Source organism: Ahaetulla prasina, chromosome 10, assembly GCF_028640845.1.
Source record: "Ahaetulla prasina isolate Xishuangbanna chromosome 10, ASM2864084v1, whole genome shotgun sequence".
NCBI lineage: Eukaryota > Metazoa > Chordata > Lepidosauria > Squamata > Colubridae > Ahaetulla > Ahaetulla prasina.
Window position 1 is genome coordinate 7535961 of NC_080548.1, and position 20750 is coordinate 7556710.

Consider the following 20750-nt stretch of genomic DNA (forward strand, 5'->3'; position numbering starts at 1 on the left):
ATTCCTGTTTACTGGGTTGAAGCCCCATACACAGCTATTGGTATATCCATACTACGTTGAATCTGGGTTACTGGGTTAACTTGGCATTTAATATAATAGGTAATTGCATTAAAATGTACTTAATCACATACTTTATTAATAAAATATCTGTGGCCTAGGACTGAGAACTTACTCTTAAATCCAATAAATTTGATTTGAGTTTCTTGGCACATGCAGGTAATCCTTGAGATATGACCGTAATTGAACCTAGCAATTACAGTTATAATCAGGACAGTCATAAAACAGGTCACCATGTTACTGAGCCCAATTTTATGACCTTTTTTGCAGTAGTCATTAAGCAAGCCCATTGTTTATTATGGGGCATCGTTTTTTTGCCAGAAACCAGAAGTAAAGACCAATTTCTGGTGAAATCATTGTGAATCACAGTCATGTGACCAAGGGATGCTGCAAATGGCCAAGTACCCCAAGTGAGGTCACATGACTGCAAGGGAGGACCAACATCAGAATTTTGAAACTGGGTCTGTGGTAACTTAGAATAATTGCTAAATACCGTTATAAGTTGAGGAATACCCATAGAGGGTTTTGCCAGCCAAAAATGTTATTGCAAGAATGAAAGCATTCCTTGAAGGGTCCTTGATGCTTTCTGAGCTTGGTCGTTTCCTTGCGAACATTTCATTACCCAAACTAGATAACATCTTTTTTTTTTAATTTAAATTTATATCCCGCCCTTCTCCGAAGACTCAGGGTGGCTTACACTGTGTTAAGCAATAGTCTTCATCCATTTGTATATTATATACAAAGTCAACTTTTATTGCCCCCAACAATCTGGGTCCTCATTTTACCTACCTTATAAAGGATGGAAGGCTGAGTCAACCTTGGGCCTGGTGGGACTTGAACTTGCAGTAATTGCAAGCAGCTGTGTTAATAACAGACAGACTTAGTCTGCTGAGCCACCAGAGGCCCATCTTCAGTAACTAGCACTTAACAATGTTATCTAGTCAAATAATGAAACATCTGTAAGAAAACAACCAAGCTCAGAGAGCACCAACCTTGTAGCTCACAGTTGAAATGAGACTCCTCATTTCAACCCTGAGCTACAAATATTCTCCTTTATTGGTAAAGCATCTTTGCCATTGCCCGCATGAATGCACAAATATACTTCTACAGATGCATCTGGTAGAACATTGAAAACATACCAGCCTGGGGAGGAAAAGCTATTATTAAGCTCCCTGCTTCTATTTCTCTCTCTCTCTGCCAATACAGCCACGTACGTTAAAGTATATCTGCTGGAAAATGGGGCTTGCTTGGCTAAGAAGAAAACAAAGACTGTCAAGAAGAACTTTGACCCACTCTACCAGCAGGCCCTTCTATTTGATGAGGGCCCTCAGGGTAAAATGCTACAGGTGAATGCTTTCCTCCTCTTTGAAGGGTAAGAGGATCCTCCTTCTGCCCATAAGCATTTTCGAATCATAATTCAGCCACAGGCCTACTGAGATGCCCTCCCAGCACTCCCCTGGTGTCCCTATGGGAGAGAACCTCCTATTAGGTTTTAGACAGGCAACCTATATAGGTCCAGTAGAAATTCTAGTCAGTTTCTCTGAGGCCTTCATGGGAAAATGATTCTGGTAGCTATTAAGTAGACAATCTTTATGGCTACGGTAGAGATTCCTGTTGGGTTGTCCTCTGAAAAGGGTCTCTTGTGTCCTCCTCAGAATTAAGATCCTAGCTGTTTTCGGCTGGGGAACTTACATAGTTCCCATGAGAGTTTCTGAAGGCCCCAGTAGGGAGGTGGAATGCTATGAAGATACTTGAAATTGAAGAAGAGAGTTATCATAAATTGCTCAACTATTGACTTTAAAATCTAGTTTTCTGTGGTCCCAATTTAGATAAAAATGGATGTTTGGCTTCAGAAAGATGCTGAGTTCAAAGGTCAATTCAGGAGTTAATAGAATAGAACAGAATTTTTTTTTTATTGGCCAAGTGTGATTGGACACACAAGGAATTTGTCTTGGAGCATATGCTCTCAGTGTATATAAAAGAAAAGATACCTTCATCAAGGTACAACATTTACAACACAAATATTATATATATATATATAACACGAGGAATGACACCAGACCCACACTCACAAGGTCCACACAGGATGTCACCACCGCACATCCACCCAGAAAGCAGACCCAAACCCACACTGATCATAAAGCACGACCAAGGACCAGAAGCCAGACCGCAGCTGCAACATTAGCCATTTCAAACCCCTCCAATCCATTCATGCAGCAGACTGACACCCACTATGAAGATGTAGCACGACCACAAAGCCAAACAACAGCTATGCAGGTCACCAGCTCAAATCCCCCTGCAGCACAGACTAGACTGAGCACAACCAAGCCCCCACCAACACAGGACACACCCCCAGCCAATCAGAGCACAGAAAAACCCCCATCCAATCAGAGCACAGCCAAGCTCCCACCCAATCAGTTCAAACCCCACTAGCAGTTAAAAGGAAGAAACAGCTGCGATCACACATTGCTCCCAGAAGCACGGTTGAAGCCTGAAGATGACGAATGAGACTTCGTCGAAACGTCGCCAAGACACTTCCAATTTTACACGGAGAAAACCCGAACAACCAAAGACATATATATATATATATATATATATATATATATTTATATATATATATATATATATATATATATATTTGTTTTCTGAGGTTTTCACGGGTGTTTATATGTAGGTCTTTGGTTGTTCCAAAGACCTACATATATATATATATATATATATATATATATATATATATATATATATATATATATATATATATATATATATATATATATATATATATATGTAGGTCTATATATATATGTAGGTCTTTGGAACAACCAAAGACCTACATATAAACACCCGTGAAAACCTCAGAAAACAAATATATATATATAATATATATATATATATAATATTTATATTTATATATCAATATAAATCATAAGGATTGCCAGCAACAAAGTTACAGTCATACAGTCATAAGTGGAAAGAGATTGGTGATGGGAACGATGAGAAGATTAATAGTAGTACAGATTTAGTAAATAGTTTGACACTGTTGAGGGAATTATTTGTTTAGCAGAGTGATGGCCTTCGGGGAAAAACTGTTCTTGTGTCTAGTTGTTCTGGAGTGCAGTGCTCTATAGCGTCGTTTTGAAGGTAGGAGTTGAAACAGTTTATGTCCAGGATGTGAGGGATCTGTAAATATTTCCCTAAAATCTTAATTGAGAACTTGGTGTAAGCAAGATTTTTATTTTGAGCAATGGAATTTCATAGGGTTGGTTGTATGGTGCCCAGAGTCACTTTATGTGAGTGGCTGTGCAAATCTGATTATTAAATAAATAAAATAAATAAAAGACAAATTTCCACAAATGATGAGCTGTTAAAGGCATGGGAATTAAAAAAATATTGACTCAGTTTTAGTTGAAAGAGCAATTTATGATATACTTACTTTCCATCTCTTCCTTTTCAGGACCTTTATCACTCAGGGAAAGCCAAGAATTACAAATCTGATTCTAGATTTCAGAGGAGAGCAAAGGGCTGATTCCCGATAATTCCCACTGTTGGATAGTTGTAAGATAATTTTGAAAGGGTACCAGAACCAGGGAGCTACCATTTGAAAGGATCCTTCTGGTTTTGTACACTGACTAAAAGCTGATGCTAAGGGGGAAAATGTTACAACTAACTGTACTTTGTGAGGTTATGTGGATTGACACAAATCTTTAACTAAATGGAAGAAGCACATCAGGATATTTTCAAGCACATCAGGATATTTTCAAAATTTCAAAGTTTATGCTAATCAGTTTAAAGGAGTATCTTTGCGATGCAAAATAGACCACTCCTACCTTAGCTAAGAATAAGTTCTGGAACCCAAAGAAAGGTTAGTCTAGAGTCAACATAAGTAGGACTAGGCTGTTAATGATTTATAATAATATGAAGAACCAGGGTATTAGCAAAAAACAGAAACACACGCAAGGATTAATTATGGGGTGTTGGTAAAGGCCTCCTGCTTTCTACCTGACCCTCTGAAGGTCTTCTATTTTTCTGATTCTCCTTTCTTGGAATCTCTTGGTAATTCAGCTCATCCTCCTTTTTCCCTTTAGGTGATTGTCTGGGGGGATTATGGTCGCATGGACCACAAGTGCTTCATGGGGATGGCTCAGATTGTCCTAGATGAGCTGGACCTGTCCAGTGTAGTGACAGGTTGGTATAAGCTCTTTCCCACTTCCTCATTGGCAGACTCTACCATTGGACCTCTTACTCGTCGCCTTTCTCAGTCTTCACTAGAGAGTTCAATAAGCCCTTCTTGTCCTTAAAGAAGACAACACTCAACAACAAAGAATGCCTTGTTCTACCACGGCTTCCGGTAGCATGGTTTGTAAATATTCCATGTCTTTTCCTCCCATCACCCTTCCCCCCCCCTCCTCCTCCTCCTCCTCTCCTCCAAGAAGAGAAGACTGTTCCCGTGACTTTAAACATGTCTGACCCTCCCTCTCTGGGTGGACAAAGTAGAAGAAATCCAGAAGGTGATGGGAGGAGGAATTGAAAGGAAAGAAAAGAAATATGTATTAAAGGGAAACAACAACAACAACCCAATAAAAAACCTGCCAGTTTCAAGACTGTTACATCACCCCAAAGAAAATGGCCTGTGAAAAGGAGTAAACCATCTCTCATGTTTGAAACATCCTAGACAGCATCTAAACCGTTAAACCCACTTCAAAAGAGCATGTTAGGTTTTCTTTCTTTCTCAGTCCTGTTTTCTTTTGGCATCTGTGAAGGAGAAGTTTTGGCTTGTTCTCCTAGTGTTTCTTTAAAAAAACAAAAGGGGGAAAAATGGAATGCAGCACTGCTAACATTTTTTTTTAAAGAATGTAGCATTTTCAGACCTTATGTAGCTTGCCACGTGCTTACGGATTCCTCTGCAATATTTGTACAGTATGCCACCTTCCCAACCTGGCAGGAGCCGTCAGCATTTCACTTCCTGCTTATATCCTGGGTTTGGAATCCTGGAGACGGCAATTTTGTTTGTGTTGCATATCTGGAGAAAAATAGGAGGATCTGCCAAAGGTGCGGAAGAAGAGAAATCTCCAAAAGGTGCATTTGACTGTTAAGTTCAAAGAATACTAAGACTCATGTTTTGCTTTGTCATGCTTAGAGAAATTTAATTGAAATGGGCCCTTTGTTCAGTTTTGTCCTCATTGTGTCTGGACCGATTTGCAGCCCGAAAGGCAAGATACCAAACCAACCAATTTTCAAACAGAAGATGTAACATAACAAGAAGATATGTACTGGGCCAACATGGAAGCCCTTCAAAAGTTCATAGGAGAGCCCCTGGATTTCTCAAAAGGATGAGTATGGAGTCTCTCCATTTATTAACAGTTATTAACTGTTTTCAGTTTAATCCAATCTGGCTGCAATCCTAAACCAATTAATTTGTTTAAAAAAAAATCGGAACATTTGATGGAATTTGCTTCTATGTAAACCTGCATGGGCTAGATTGTAAGTTGTTTGAATATGTGTTTTATGTAGCAATCTGGTCTCTTGGTGATGACCAGTTCCCGTAGCAAAATTGAGAATTACGGAAGTTTTTCATGAAGGTGCCTACTAAAATTTGTTGCAAATACTCAGGGGAGATACTACTGAAAATCACAGTTTCTTTATTTTTCCTGTTATTTTTTTAAATTTTCCATGGACTATAGGGAGAGTAAAGGCTGACGGATTGAGTGTCGAAGCTGCAGCAGCCTGAAAGTTACTCGTTAGTTTCTGAATACTAAACAGCCTTGGAAGTGGCTCTTAAACTGACATGCTACGGTTGGCAAAGAACTCACTTTAGCGATCCACCCTTGATTTTAACTGAAGGCCAAGAAACTGTTTTACTTCTTAGGTCTATTATATAAGTAAAATAAACAGCTAGGATGAAACACAAGGGAAATTCTCAAGAAGAAAATGAAGGAGAAATAAAACTGACAGCATTTAATTTTCTCCCTTACAAGGATGACAAGTATGTATTGATGGGATCCTGTCTCACCCTTCAAAAAAGCATCTGTAAATATATTAGTAACCTATTTCAGCAACCTGCAGCGATTTTTGGATATGGAATTTCTGTAGCCCTGCAATTTTACCAGACCAAACCCATTTACAGGTTTCAAAGCAGGGAGTTGATGGTGTTATCTTGGCCTTGTTCTTCTTGAACGCCATGACGTTCTGTTGCTCTCTACATGTATGGACTACTGTGACATTTTCCAGAATAAGCAATATATTGGTTTTGAGATCACACCTGAGACACACTGTCTTGTTCATTTTCTCGGCAAAAAGACAAAAAAAAAGTGTCATCTGGCATTCACCTCTAAACCAACAAATGTTGCCTGGTTTCACTGCATACTGAATCTGAGTTTGAATAAATGCAATTCACAAGAGATTTTTTTAAAAAAATGCAAAGCAGGACTAACTCAAAGTTTGCCTCTAATGACAAAAATGTGGTCAATCACTCGCTTGTCTGTTTTACAGAAAACAGGTCTGCTTCAAAGTACAAAAATATGGATTACGAAAGCCTTGTGATAGTTTGTCTCATTGAGTTAGCACAATTTGCCCTCTCAAATACAATTTTGAGGGAATAGTAGGACTGTGCCTCCCTCAAATTATGACTCTGAGATTTGAGGAGCCATGGCGACAGTTCTTCTAAAGGATACCACTTAGCACAAAAGTTATTTAAAATATAAGCAAGGAAGGCAGTAAAGATTTTGTGTAACCAATGACAGACTTCTCCTGAAGGGGCTCTCCTTTGAAGAAACGGCAGAAAATGAGTCCATGAAGTGCCTGAAGAAAGTACAACCGCCAGTAGAAGCTGGCCCTGGTCCAAGAAGCCCTGCTGCAGAAAGAGCAGCTACTGTCAATGAACTGCACGAGTCCACTCTTCTTCTGGTTCTTAAACCAAGAAGAGTCCTTCAAAGACCAACCACATTCTTGAGACTGAATTTTTGCTTATCCAAGGATCCTTTGCCCTAAATAGTTGGCAACTCTGTCAGTATAGATACCGTCTTCTCTAAAGCATAGAAGCATCGTTTGAACAATCCCCAGTGCTCCAGACAATTGCTCTACAGCCCCCAAGCTTGCCATGAACCCAGATTCTGGGCTCTCTGAACTTTCCTACCTCGACCTTAGACCACTCTGGATATCTGCTTGTATCATCTCTTTGGCTCGATCACCTGGACTTGTTTTGTCGTTTCCAGTGTCTTGATTGCTGACCCTCAAAATGGTCTATGCTTGTAAGATCTTGAATTGTGTTTCATCTTAGCTAAGTAGCTCCTGGAAAATATTTCATTGCCAGCTTCAAGCTGTGGTCTACACTGAACAGTGCTTGCTTACCAAGTAACACTATACTTATAGGAATATACCTGGCATCTTTTGGTGGCAGATAAGCAAGAGGATGCCTTATTTATCCATGGAAAGGTCTGTATAATAATGCCCATGGTGTAAAAGAACAAGGATCAGACACTGCCACATCTGGAGACATCTCAATTAGTTTAGAAAAGGCACCATCAGTCTGAAAGATTGGAACAAGGTAGCAGGTAAATAGAAATCAAATTAATTCTTTTCCCATATAGTGAAGTTAAGGTACTAGAGATTTCTAAACAGCTTCAGTATTTTTATAATGGTTCAGACGAGTGATACGATGTGATCCTAAGAATAGCATGCTTGATATTGCAGTCAGGCAGATATTGAAAATATGGACCAGCTAAGACATTTCACCTGCTTTTATAAATTCCGCACTGGAGAAAAGAGGTATGAGATGTATGTCCCAACATAAGAACTACAAATCTAGATGCAATATAGAATTAGTCCACTTCCATCTCAATAGAAAGTTTTGGATTTGTCAACCAGTCCATGATCAGTTTGATAAAAATCTTTATTTTATTTAAAAACAAAAAAACAAACAATTATCACAGCCAGGAGCTTACATTAGAGATGATGAGGCTTCAAATAGAGTTTCTTGTCTAAAAACTGCTCCCAAAAACTAAAATGCATTTCATAGGAACCAAAAAAAAAAAAAGCAAAAAAAAAAAGCAGCAAGTAATTCCAGGCCATTTAAAGGAGCTTTGGGTTTTTATTTCATAAGCATCAATCTTCTCTTTTGTGCCAGAGCTGATGTTATCTCTCACTCAGAAGATCTGATGAGAGCAAAAGTCCCAGTGAGGAATCACAAATGCCTTGCAACGTGCTAAGAAAGAGTCCTCGGGATCTCGGTTTTTCTATTTGGGCTGTGATCTCCATTCTTTAAAATAAATTTTCTGCACAAAATAAATAAATTAAAAATCCCAATGATAAATTGTAAAAAATTTCCTGTTGAAATGTTAGCTATTTTTTTTTCAAAAATAGGAGGAAAATAATTATACCCCAAGATCATTATATTGGCTTCAAATTGGGTATATCCAGAGGACCTTTATATCTCACAATCTACATTTTGAAGTGAACCACTGGCATTGCCACATTTCAGATAATGCTGTTTCTCGCCCTCTAATATTGTTTCCTTGTCTCCTGTTTTATCTGACAGGAATCACTGAAATCTTGTTTTATTTATCTGGCGTATTTATATCCCATTTTTTATCCCACATGGAATTCAAAGTGGCATATGTAAGTTTGCCAAGCCCCAACAAACCTTTCCTTTTATCAAAGCAGCTGTTTCATGTACATTATTGTCAAGAAAGGCAGGAAAATTTAGAAAACAGTTCCTATTTCCATTAAAGGTTTGCCTCTGAGCACAATTTACCAGAATTCCTGATCCAAATGAACAAGAACTCTGGTGAATTGTACACTTTGAATTTCAATCTACACTAATTCAGTGTAGAATAAGAGTTAACAATAACAAACTGCCAGCTAAAATGGAGAAATGAGCTAAGCAATATTAGGATCCATATAGAATTTGTTGAAAGATTAAAGAAACAGCTCCTCTTTACAGAACAAAAAATATGCCTCTGGACTTTTTCCAGTACAAAAGGCAATTTGATCCAATTTACAATGGAGATGCATGATAGATTCAATATTGCCATCTGCTGGTTGGAGAGATCCCACGAACATCTTCAGTAAAGACAAGACTAAAAAGGAGCAGCTCACATCCTAAAGCAGCGCCTCCCTCCAGGTAATCTGACTCTGCAGAAATCTTGACTCATGCAACCCGAGGCTTCACATTAAGTAGAGTTAAAGAATGAAGAAATTGATCGTTCTTCTGCACAATCCATGAACTGAAGTATATGAAGATGGGAACAATGACTAAAATTCTTTTATCAAACTATTTCTACTGGAATGGTAATTAAGGGTCCAAGACAAGCTGCCCGAATGAAGTGCAAATTGTTGGTTGTATACCTCATGATTTTATAACTAATACGTTGTGATTTGTTTTGTCTGTTAGTCTCGTAGAAGCAGCAAGAGATGGTAAGGGACAGGGGTGGTAGGACTCTATTAGCACATCTCTTTTCTTGTTGCCTTCTCCTTCAGCGTGCAAAGGAATTATGCGGGAGAGCTTCTCTAGTATTGGGTATTTATTTTAATAATGCATATCTCACCTTAAAAAAAGAAAAAGCAGAAATAAAACAAAATCATAGCAAGAACAGCGTTGGACTCTTAAGGATACAGTATGAAGAGCAGATAATAGGTAGTAGAACAGCTTATTGACTTCCGGTGTTCAAACAATTAAGTTGGATCGAATTTTATGAGAATCTTTCCCATCCTGTACCTGGGAATTCTGGGAAATGTAGTATCAATACCACTGGGACTCTCCAGGGTACAAGTAGTTCTGATTTATAACTTGATAACCTTGACTATTTATTTTGTCCCAGCATTTCCCATAAAAATGTTTTTTCCAACCAGAACTCAGCTGTTCCCTGAATATGAAAGCTTCCTTCAGGGTGCAATTTTTTTATATGATAGATGAATATGGAAAACAATCATGACTGGATGTTGCATCAGTCTGGCTGATTCTGATGCCTTCCTACCAGTTACATTTCAAAGTGGAGGGGCTGCAGAGCTTACACAACTCATGCGATTGCCCTTGCACCAGGATTCAGGAAAAGCATGCGGTTACAAAAGGTATTTCGAGGTCTGCTGTTCTCAGGGGACACAATACTGTTGCACTCTTAAAGATGCGGGATTAAAATGAGAATACAAGAGGATTAAAATGCAATAGAGAAAGGGATCTCAGGCTCAGCTTTTGAATGTCCCTCACCTGAAATCAGCTGTTGTTAGCGGAAACTGGGACACCCTCACCCCCACTACAGGATCTGTTGCCTGTTCTGTAGCTTTTAAAGGGAAAAAATTTAGTATATTTTAAATAAAAAAGCTTTGGAGATGATGACTGAGAAAAGAGATGTGTGTGGAGATGGTACTGATTTTATGTCACTAGTTAGGCGGGGTGGGGAGAGTCGGATGTTTGTCTCACTGGACAACCTCGCCTCTGTTTGAGGTTCTTGGGATGTGCTGAGATTCTGTCAATCATGCTGATTCGGAATTCCAGTCCTAAGACACCAATGGGATAAGATAAGTTTGGGGAAGATTAGACTAACCATTCCAGTTACTGCTGGTATGAAGGATCTGTTATTCGTAATTGTGGTAAAGATGTTAAAGCAATGCTCTTCTGATGCTAGAGAACTTCCCTTGCGGAGTGTGGGTGCAATAGGCTGCCTTGAGTTGGGCTATCTGGCTCATTGGATAGCAAACCCCTCTGGATCGTAGCACTTTTGATGTTGGTGGCCTTGTTGGTGTTTTCCTTTTAAAATATAAGGGCTTATATGTTTTCATGTTAACGATGGATAGCTTTCTTCTCCCCACCAATTAGTTCTTCCAATGCCCTCCTTTCCCCAAAAAAGAATATTGAACAAAGCAGTTTATTGTTCCCTGTGACATTGTGAAATTAATCCCCAGAGACAGTCACTAGAAACTGGAGGCAATGCTACCTCTAAATTTTGTTTGGCCTGGAGCCATTGCGGAACTGAACTCTTTAGTAGAAGCTTAAGATGTTATTTGTATTTATTTATTGGGGTAATTTATACCTAGCCTTTCTGCTAAAAACACGGTTGATAAGGCAGCAAGCAAAAGCTTTATAGAATAAAATGAAAATATTGATATGCAGTAGAAGTAATTTAAACTTGACCTGGAAGCTTAAGTTCATTGTCCTGTTTTAAAAAGGTCTACCTGACAGGAGGAATCGAACACTTCAGATATGATTCATTTACATATTAAAAATATATCTTTATAGTAGCCATTCAGAACAGAAGGCCCCAAATGATACAGAATACAAATCAGACCATATAGTAGTTTTTAAAATATCAGTTAAGTAACATCAATGAAAGGAAAGGCTTGGGGGAAAAATTGAATCCACAGAACTCCTTGAAACCATTGTATAAATAGCTTCTAAAAGGATTGTGGAAAAGAAAACATGTATGTAGCATGGCAAGATTTAGGTTTAATGTAAGATTTAAAAAGTTATGGGGACTTCTCTGGTTTTTGTTAGCAAGACTTAAAATCTGGCTGGTCATCCCAAAGGTACTTTTCTAAAAGGCAACTGGAATTTCTTTTTTCTTTGAAAATGTTTTATTTCTCATCCAAGAAGCTTCTTTGGTTCTAACTAGTGTCTTGGATGAGAAGTGAAACATTAAAAAAAAAATCCCAACTTTGCTGGCTGAGGATTTCTGGGAGTTGAAGTCCACACGTCTGAAAGTTGCCAAGGTTGGAGACCCCCTGATCTGGATGATTGAGAATCTCCAAAGACAATCTGAGTGGTCAGTCATATAAAAGGAGATTTCCCCACATAGGAAAGACACATTCATTATGGCTTCTTGGATTAAAACCAGCATTTTTGAGCACAGTTTGAGAAGGTGGTAGGCAAGGTAGATGGCCCCATTCTAGATCCTTGAAGTAGCTTTACTTGCTAAGTTATCTTCAAGGCTTGTTCTAGTAATGGGGATGGGTGGGGGCCTAAACATGCTACCCATCTGATCCAATTTTATTCAGAAGCAAATGCTAACTGAACTAATAATCTCTGTGTTCCTTTCTGTGAACAGAGTAATTAGGGATCTTGTCATGCTGGGGAATATCAACATATTGGTAGCTCAAGGTTGAACTATGGAGTCCTTGGTGGTCTCTGAATTTAGTTGTTTTCTTACAGATGTTTAATTTATCCAACTAGGTAACATCTTCAGTGTTGTTCATTGAAGATGCTACCTAATAAGGTAATGGAATGTCTACAAGAAAACAACCAAGCTCAGAGACCACCAGGGCTCCACAGAAGAATATGGCAAGGGGTTAAGTAATCTTAGAAAAAAGAAGTCATTGCAAAACAGTAATTAGATGTTGTGGTAAGCTTGATCAAAGCACAGCTAAGGTTTCTAAACTAGGGTTTTGTTTAAAGGATTAAATCAAGGTTTTCCAAGCCAACCAATTATTTTATTAGCCTGCCTTCTTACTTGGCTCCCAAGTTTATAGTATGACTTTGGTCTTAAATAGATTTTCTGAGAGAAATATGAATGGGGATCAGAATAAGAATTTCAAAACCTCCAGTCACATCGAGCACAAGGGGATGTCTTGGAATGGGCAGTGGAGAGAAGAGTTACTAATGGACCAACATACACACACACACACAATTTTATACCCGTGCTCTGTAATGTTTTCTATGTGATGTGGTCTTTCCTAAATGTAAAACTCTTGTATTTTTCTGTGGATTTATATATGCAGCAGGACTGACAGCTTTGAGGGTGCACGCTCAATTTTGTAAATTATTCTTGACAAGATTTTTCCCCTCTTTCCAAAGGAGACAAGATGGATTTTCAAAAAAAGAAAAAAAAAGTTAATGTAACTCCATTTGGCTTGTTAACTGCATGTACAGTATTTGGACAGCAAGTAAAGATAATTAAAGCCAGTTTTGAAAACTGTTTTGATTGTTTTCAGATAAGTGTTATGGTCCAGTTTTTAACCAGTGATGTTTCATGCACACATACACAGCACGGAAGTGTACTCTAGCTAAATTTCTGTTGTGTGTATGTGTACTTGATTTTGATATGAGTGTATCTTGTTTGCATCATTCCTCTGAACACAGGGAGGAGAATGATTTATTATCCAGGACATTCAAGTTCCTTCTCTAACCACTAAAAGTATATTTAGCAGCTTGTTAAAGGTCTGAAATGTCAAGAGATCTTGACTATGGATTTGCCGCAGCTGCAAGACCCAGAAATTTTAACTTAATTTTCAGCAATAGCTGTGTTTCTCACAAAGCTGCATTTGACACAGGGAGCCGATTACTTTGGGTTACATCGGTGATTCTCAACCTGATCCATGTTAAAATGTTCAACTCTCAGAATCCCCCAGTCAGGCACGCTAGCTGGGGAAGACTGGGGGTTGAAGTCCACACATCTTAAAGTGGATCAGATTGAGAAACCCTGGGCTAAGTGAATAAGGTAAAGGTTCCCCTCGCATATCTGTGCTAGTCGTTCCCGACTCTAGGGGGTGGTGCTCATCTCCATTTCAAAGCTAAAGAGCCAGCGCTGTCCAAAGACTTCTCCATGGTCATGTGGCCGGCATGACTCAACGCCAAAGGTGCACGGAATGCTGTTCCCTTCCCACCAAAGGTGGTCCTTATTTTTCTACTTGCATTTTTTACCTGCTTTCGAACTGCTAGGTTGGCAGAAGCTGGGACAAGTAATGGGAGCTCACCCCGTTACGCGGCGCTAGGGATTTGAACCGCTGAACTGCCGACCTTTCAATCGACAAACTCAGCGACTTGGCCACTGAGCCACCACGCTCAGTGAATAAAACTACTCTGAAAATAGTCCTATGGGACTATTGCTGTGGTTGGTAGGTATGCGTATGTATGTATATGTATGCTCAGTTAATTTTCTTGTCCCTGCATACCATCCATTCCAAAAGACTCTGGGTGCCTAACAGTTTCAACATCCCCAAGACTCAAGATACATATTAAAAAATTGACATAATAAAAAAGAATTAAACACCAACCATAGAAATGCCGTGCACCATGAACCTTCACCATTTCCCTCTATTTTAAGAAGGATGAAGCAGACCAAATGTCTCCCGGTAAAAGAGTTCCAAAAAGAAGAGGCATCTGGTTCTGAAAGCCTCATCAGTTGGCAATCTCAAAGAGACAGGATCTGCAGGGGATTGATCCTGTTTGATCTGGTTGGGCAGATAAATATAAAAGGCAGAGCCTCAGGTAACCAGGCCTAGAGTCATAGGAGGCCTTAAAATTGACAATCAGCATCTTGAATCATCTCTAGAAGCCAACTGGCAATTTGAAACTATGGAAGTGGGGGGTGTCACCTAAGTATATTGAGAAAAATGATCCTGAGAATATTGCTGTTGCACACGTTCTTGGTATGTCCTCCTTGCTGGTAAGATCAAAGGGAATGGAGGCAGGCAGAGCTATGTAGGCATCAGGGGAAACCAACTCACTTAGAAGGAACTGCAAAATTAAATCCAGAAAGTACTGTAAGACTTTTGCTAGGAAAACTGTATGGCTATGTCAAACATTTAAAGTGTTTGTGAAACCCCCAGTTCAAAAGGTACTCCAGTTACTATGGAAGAACATCATATACTTTGATAAGTAAATCAGACTGTGATGACATGGCCAGCTTAAAGCTGCAGCAAAGTCTGGTCGCTGATGGCACCATTCCTGAGAAGTTCCTTGTGAGAAGCATCAGTGGGGGAAAGCTGAAATTGGCACGGTGGAAATGAAATGAACCAAACTGGATTATCTTAGTGAATAAATGTACATGGTCACTTTGTCATTTTTGAAAGAAATGGATTGGCAATCATACTCAAAAAGGATATTGCCCAGTATGTGCTCAGCTGTAGCTCAATAAACAGGATTGTGTCTATTAGAATGAGTAAACTTGCACAAGGTTGTGCAATGGAAGATGACATTGAAGAATTTTCTATAAAATTGCAAAAGAAAGCATATAGTAGCATTGATCAGTATTTGGAATGCAAGGGTTCAAAGGAAAGGATGAACTTGGAATTGCAAAAAAAAAATGTATTGAGTAAATACAATAATGCAGGAGATGGGTTAGTGGTATTTTCTGAAGAAAAATGGTGTTTAGACATACCAGTCAGATATGAACTGGAAAATACATAATCAGAATGCAAACATGTTTTTTCTAAATTTAACTTACATGAAATAAAACCTGTGAAACTATGAGAAGAGATAATGCATCAGGCATACTGTATAAATGAAGAAGTAGCACTGTCAGCCTTTATCACAGGAACAAATTCCTCTTTTTTACCATTTCAGTCTTATACCTGCAACTTTCAACAAGACAAATACAGTAAATGTGTTTAACATGCCTCTATAATCTTTATAACTAAGTATCTCATCCTGGGATTTTCTTATTCTTCTACAATTGTAGTGATGGGTGACATGCAAGTTTAATCAATTATTATCAGTTTAACCCAGGAGATACAATGGTCATGGAGGATTATGCCAGCTTATTACTGAGAAACCTCATGTCTCTTCCTCATATGATGCTGTCCAGTGCTGAATGCCCTGTTTTTGCATAGCAGCCAAGGGATTTACTAGCGTAGAGTAGTGGAGGTGGATCACTTAGCACCATGTCTTTGAATCCTACGACTCCTAAGTTTTATTCAGCAGGCAGAGATTCAAAGATGTAGCATTGCAAACAAAACAACAGATTAGTTCCATAGCAATAAGTTAAAACCTAATGGCATTCACTGTAAGCCTTTCAATAACTTTGAGGGGAAAAAAGTATTTCCATTTGTTTTAACATGGGCATTTAATACGAGGACAAAGAAGGTAAGAGTTTCACTGCAGCATTTTATTAACGAATTTACATATACACAAGATAAAGTAGGTGCCTGGCTTTTATTTGTGCTACAAAATCTTTCAAAATTGTGGATTGGGTGATCACTGTCTTTGTGAAATGACTGAGAGGGGAGACTGGCCCCATCTCTGAAAGTTTTGTTTTTCTCCCTCCGATAAAGTCATCATGCGAGCAAGTTGAGCGCTTGTGAGAGTTACACAGGGGAAAACAAATCCAAACGAAAACTTGCCAGTGTTCTGGACCTTTATCCATTAATGCAGTGTTTCTGAACCTTCAGGATATGGATGTCAACTCCCAGAATCCTCCAGCCAGCACTGGAATTCTGGGAGTTGAGTGTCACACATTTTAAAGTTGCCAAGATGGAGAAATGCTAGGCTAGAACGTTCAAAGGTTAAAATAGGGAGAAAGAAAGAAAAAGCATTTAAATATGCCAGGACTAAATGAGCAGCAGCTGCTTATAAGAGGTATGTTTCCTCCCAACTCACTTTCAGAAAAGAAGCATAATTTGTGCTTGAGGGCTGGTGGAACTCCTCTCCAGGGAGAACACGTTCCAAGCTCATGAAGTCGTTTTGGAAAACACCACAGAAATCATGGAATGTATTGGTGGAATAAAAAACAAGTGTATTTGGTGGCAAAGTCCTAAAATACAAAGTGCCTTGAGGTGAAGCCACAATTAAAGATGCAAAGGTCATATCAGCCATCATGACCATTCCTTCTGCAATCCCAGAACAGGCTTTGAAATGATGGTTACATCTACCAGAACGGCCATCTGCCATCTTTGGTCCACCCTCTTAAAAAAATAAAATGCTCACCTATGGAGAAGGTGAGCCAAGGTAGCAAAGACTCCATCAGTGTTTTGAACATGAGGTGGGAAATTGGCAGAGTAGATCTCCGTTCACAAGAGGAATATCCGTCTAAGACTCATCAGCAAGGGAAGTAAAACATAACATCAGGGAGTAACTGATGCTTAATACAGAACTGGGAAAACAAAACCAAGAGAGCCGAAGCTAAAAATGAACGAGAAAATGGTCCAGATCCGGGGTGGGTGGGTGCTATTTCCACACCTGGGAACTGAGGGCTTGATTGGTTTCTGGGGCACCCCCTCTGCCCATTGACTGTCCATAGCGCATCACCCCGTTGGTGCCACAGAAGTTCATCCCTGCCATTTGTTGCGTCACCTGAAGGAGAAGGCAAGGAGGAGTCAGGTCAATTCTCCTTATACCCATCGCTCAAGTTTCCCTGCTGCAGAGATTTTCATTTGCTTTCTATACCCAGTGACACCTTTTATGCCCTCACTGTATTGGGGTTGACATCTTCTACCTAGTGATCATTCATGGTGCTTAAAACCTTGAAAGTACCTCATGTCCTTATCCTTGATAGGCATGGCACAATAGCAAGAAAAAGCTTGCTTTTTTTAAAAAAAATCTACATAATGTTGAAAACTACTATGGAGGTAATTCATGCCAACAAGAGGTATAAAACAGTGGTGAAGAACATGGCTGGCTGTGATTAATGGAAGCTGAAACCAATTGGGTCTAGGACTTTTTGGCTCCTACCCTTGGCCACACCTGCTTCCCTGCCAGGGTTCCGCCTCGAGGCATTCACAGCTAGCTTTTCTTCTCAGCTAACACCCACTCGCCCTGGCCACTGGGCCACGACTCCTCCGTCCTACATGCCCATCTTAGGTATGGACATACGATATCAGTGAAGGCTGGCCATGACGGTCATAAATCAAGGATTGCCATCCACTGTTGGAGGATGGATTGAGTAAGATGAATCGAAACTCACTTTAACAATGCTCTTGCTTAGCAATCAAAATTTTGGGCTCAATTGTTGTTGTAAGTCAAGGACTATCTTTGCCTTCCTCTGCATGGCAGCCTTGCCTAGTCCCTTTTCTGGGAATTTCTCCTCTGTCTTAGAGGCACCAAAATAACCAAGAGGATATGAGGTCTCCTGCTGGAGCAGGGGGTTCGACTATATGACCTCCAAGATCCCTTCCAGCCCTGGACTGCTGTCCTGTTTCAAAGCATCCTCCGAAGCTGCCTCTAGTGTCAGGGTTAGTGGTCCTCCCTCCCTTTCCTTTTTATCTCCCTCCCTCCCTCTATCCATCCACCCATCCATCCATATCTCATTCACTTTCCCTTCCCTTCCCTCTTATTCCCTTCCCTCTCTCCCTCCCTCCCTCTTTCTTTCTTTCTTTCTTTCTTTTTCTCTCTCTCTCCCTCCCTCCCTCCCCCCCTCCCTCTTTCTTTCTTTCTTACTTTTTCTCTCTCCCCTCCTTCCTTCCTTCCTTCCTTCCTTCCTTCCTTCCTTCCTTCCTTCCTTCCTTCTCTCTCTCTCACTCCCTACCTCTTCCCTTTGGATGAAGCTGGTGTACTTAGTGCCAACCCCCGCTCTTCCCTTCCTGTTTGTTATCAGGGAGGCATAATCAGGTATAGGGAAGCTTCAACCTCCCCCCCTTCCTTCTCCTAACAACCGTCTGAGACCGTTTGGCTGCAGCACTTCCCCCACCCCTGCGATCGATTGCACTGTGGCTTCTGGCTGCTGGCATTGGAAGCTAGCCGATTGGTTAGTGGCTAACTGTCCTGAATGGCGAAAAGCCCAGGACGAACTCTGCATTGATGAATGGGCCATGCTGAAGCATGTGGGATGGAGGGGTCGTGGCCCATTGGCCAGGGTGAATGGCTGCGGGCATGTCAGCTGAGGAGAAAAGCTTAGCGGTGAAAGGCGGAACCCTGGTGGAGAAGCAGGCACGGTCAAGGGTAGGAGCCGAAAAGTCCCATTCCGAACCAATCACATCTACAAGGCATAAGGTGCTACAAGGACTGAGAATCTGATTATATCTATCAGGATTCAGAAATGAAGATAACATCAAGGCTTATGTTGACAGATGTAGTTTTCTAAAAAAGGGTAAATTTGAAAGAAAGCCAGACATGTGCAGAAGAAACATTCTCCCTTCCCACAATGAATTGAGGTGGAAAAATATTTGAAAAAAATACACAATGAATCCTAATTAATCCGAATCATCCACATGTCCATTACAGGAAGCACTGACTTCATGTGCTGCTTTGTCATATTCACATACCCATATTTCCCTGAAAATAAGACCAGGTCTTATTTTCTTTTGGGCCCCAAAATATGCACTAGGGCTTATTTTTGGAGGGTGTCTTGTTTTTTCCCCATGTACAGGATGTCCACTTCTGCTTGCTTGCGGCAGGGCAGGAGGCCACGTGGTATGCTAATGCCAACACCGCGAGGCAGGCGGTGGAGCTGCCCACGTGCCTCGCACCAGCTTATCTCAGGGCCCTTGCAGCCAAGGCCACCCACACCCAGACACTTGCCTCGCGTTGTGGTGGTGGCAGCTTCAGCAAGACCCTGGGTGGCCACAGCTGTGGCCACGGCCTGAGGTGGGGGGTGGAGCTTCCCCACGCACCTCGCACTGGTTTACTTCAGGGCCCCCACAGCCAGGCCATCCATGCCCCAACACTTGCCTCGCCTTGGAGCCACAAACAGAATACTGTTCAGCCTCCTGCTCCATTGCAGCCACAAGCAAGCAGAAGTGGGTTGGCAGCCATGTGGGCTGCTGGCGCTGCTGCCACAAGGAAAGTTTTGAGGCGTGGATGGCCTGGCTGCAGGGGCCCTGAGGTAAGCCACTGCAGGGCGTGCAGGGGAACTCCACTCACCCCCCCATCTTGCCTTGGGGTCACAGCACTGCGAGCAACCAGAAGAAATGGGTGTGAGGCCAGCTGTGCAGGCTGTTAAGTAGGGCTTATTTTGTGGGGTAAGGCTGATATTAGGCGCCTAGGTACAAAACATGATAGGGCTTATTTTCGAGATGGGTCTTATTTTCAGGGAAACAGGGTGACATTTTATCAATTTACCAGAAAACTAGAGTTCCCTCACATCTGACTGAGCTTTGAAATACTCTTTTTGGAAATGAACTGAGCCTTTATGCACTTGTTGGAAATATTGAGATTTGATTGGAGTTTGGGATTTAGGGTACCTAGGAAAGAACGTTATGACTATATATATTAGGACGATTAAACAACAAGTTCCATTCCTAAATTCTGTCCCTGAGTCAAATTTGTATGTAAGCCACAACAGTATTATTATATACAACAGTATTATTATATAATAATGTGTAAGTGACATTGTGTAATGAAATAAATCAGTGTAATGAATTTGAACCATTGTGTATTTAACTTGAATCACTGTGTATTTAATTCAAATTTTGCTACAATACGCTCTGTTCTTAATTGTGGGTCATCCTTAATTGGGCTTCTCTTAACCCAGGAACTTGCTGTACTGTAGAAAACAAAAGATTTTCCAGCTGATTAAATCATTCAGGTAGCTTAAGAAGCCATAAAAGCAATGCAGGTTTTATGTGCTGTGGTTGCCACTAAAGAAAGTAGCTGTGGATGTGGAATTTAGAGGACATCAGAGAAGAGGGCTATGGAAATACTGGTGCCTGTAGGGATCATGTTAAAATTAAGCCCATCTGCATATTATCCTCTATGGTGAGATTTTGGAAATGGAAGACTACTATATTTTTCTACTTCCATTATTTCAGTTAATTTATGGGCTACATCATGAAAAATTGGTGATATACAGAGAATATAAACATGATAGGAATTCAGAAAATACTTTATCTTTTCATCAAATGACTCTCAAAGTGGCTTATAAAGAATTTTGGAAAAAGTTTTATGGTTGTTGCTGTTCATTCAGTATCTGCCGTATTTATTATCTTCGCTTATTGTGACTATCAGATCAAGCTCTTTGAGAAAAAGGATGAGGTAGAAATTTGTACATTAGGACTAGCAACTTGATACCACTGTTTTTTCAGTATATCACTACCCCATATCCTCAGGTTCATTG

General features: G+C 40.3%; 2 protein-coding genes across 4 annotated transcripts in view; one reads left to right on the forward strand and one right to left on the reverse strand.

Annotated features, from left to right (window-relative positions):
* RIMS3 (regulating synaptic membrane exocytosis 3) overlaps positions 1–20750 on the forward strand; it is an 89501-nt gene that overhangs the window by 63260 nt on the left and 5491 nt on the right. The window contains exons 6-7 of the mRNA XM_058195769.1: positions 1264–1403; positions 4143–4242. Coding sequence (XP_058051752.1) covers positions 1264–1403; positions 4143–4242 — 240 coding nt within the window. The remainder of the gene's footprint in view (positions 1–1263; positions 1404–4142; positions 4243–20750) is intronic.
* The window catches only part of SMAP2 (small ArfGAP2), a 45655-nt gene continuing 40753 nt past the window's right edge, over positions 15849–20750 (reverse strand). For all 3 annotated transcript variants that reach the window (XM_058195766.1, XM_058195767.1, XM_058195768.1), the window contains one exon: positions 15849–17053. In XM_058195766.1, coding sequence (XP_058051749.1) covers positions 16928–17053 — 126 coding nt within the window. In that variant the 3' untranslated portion in view covers positions 15849–16927. The remainder of the gene's footprint in view (positions 17054–20750) is intronic.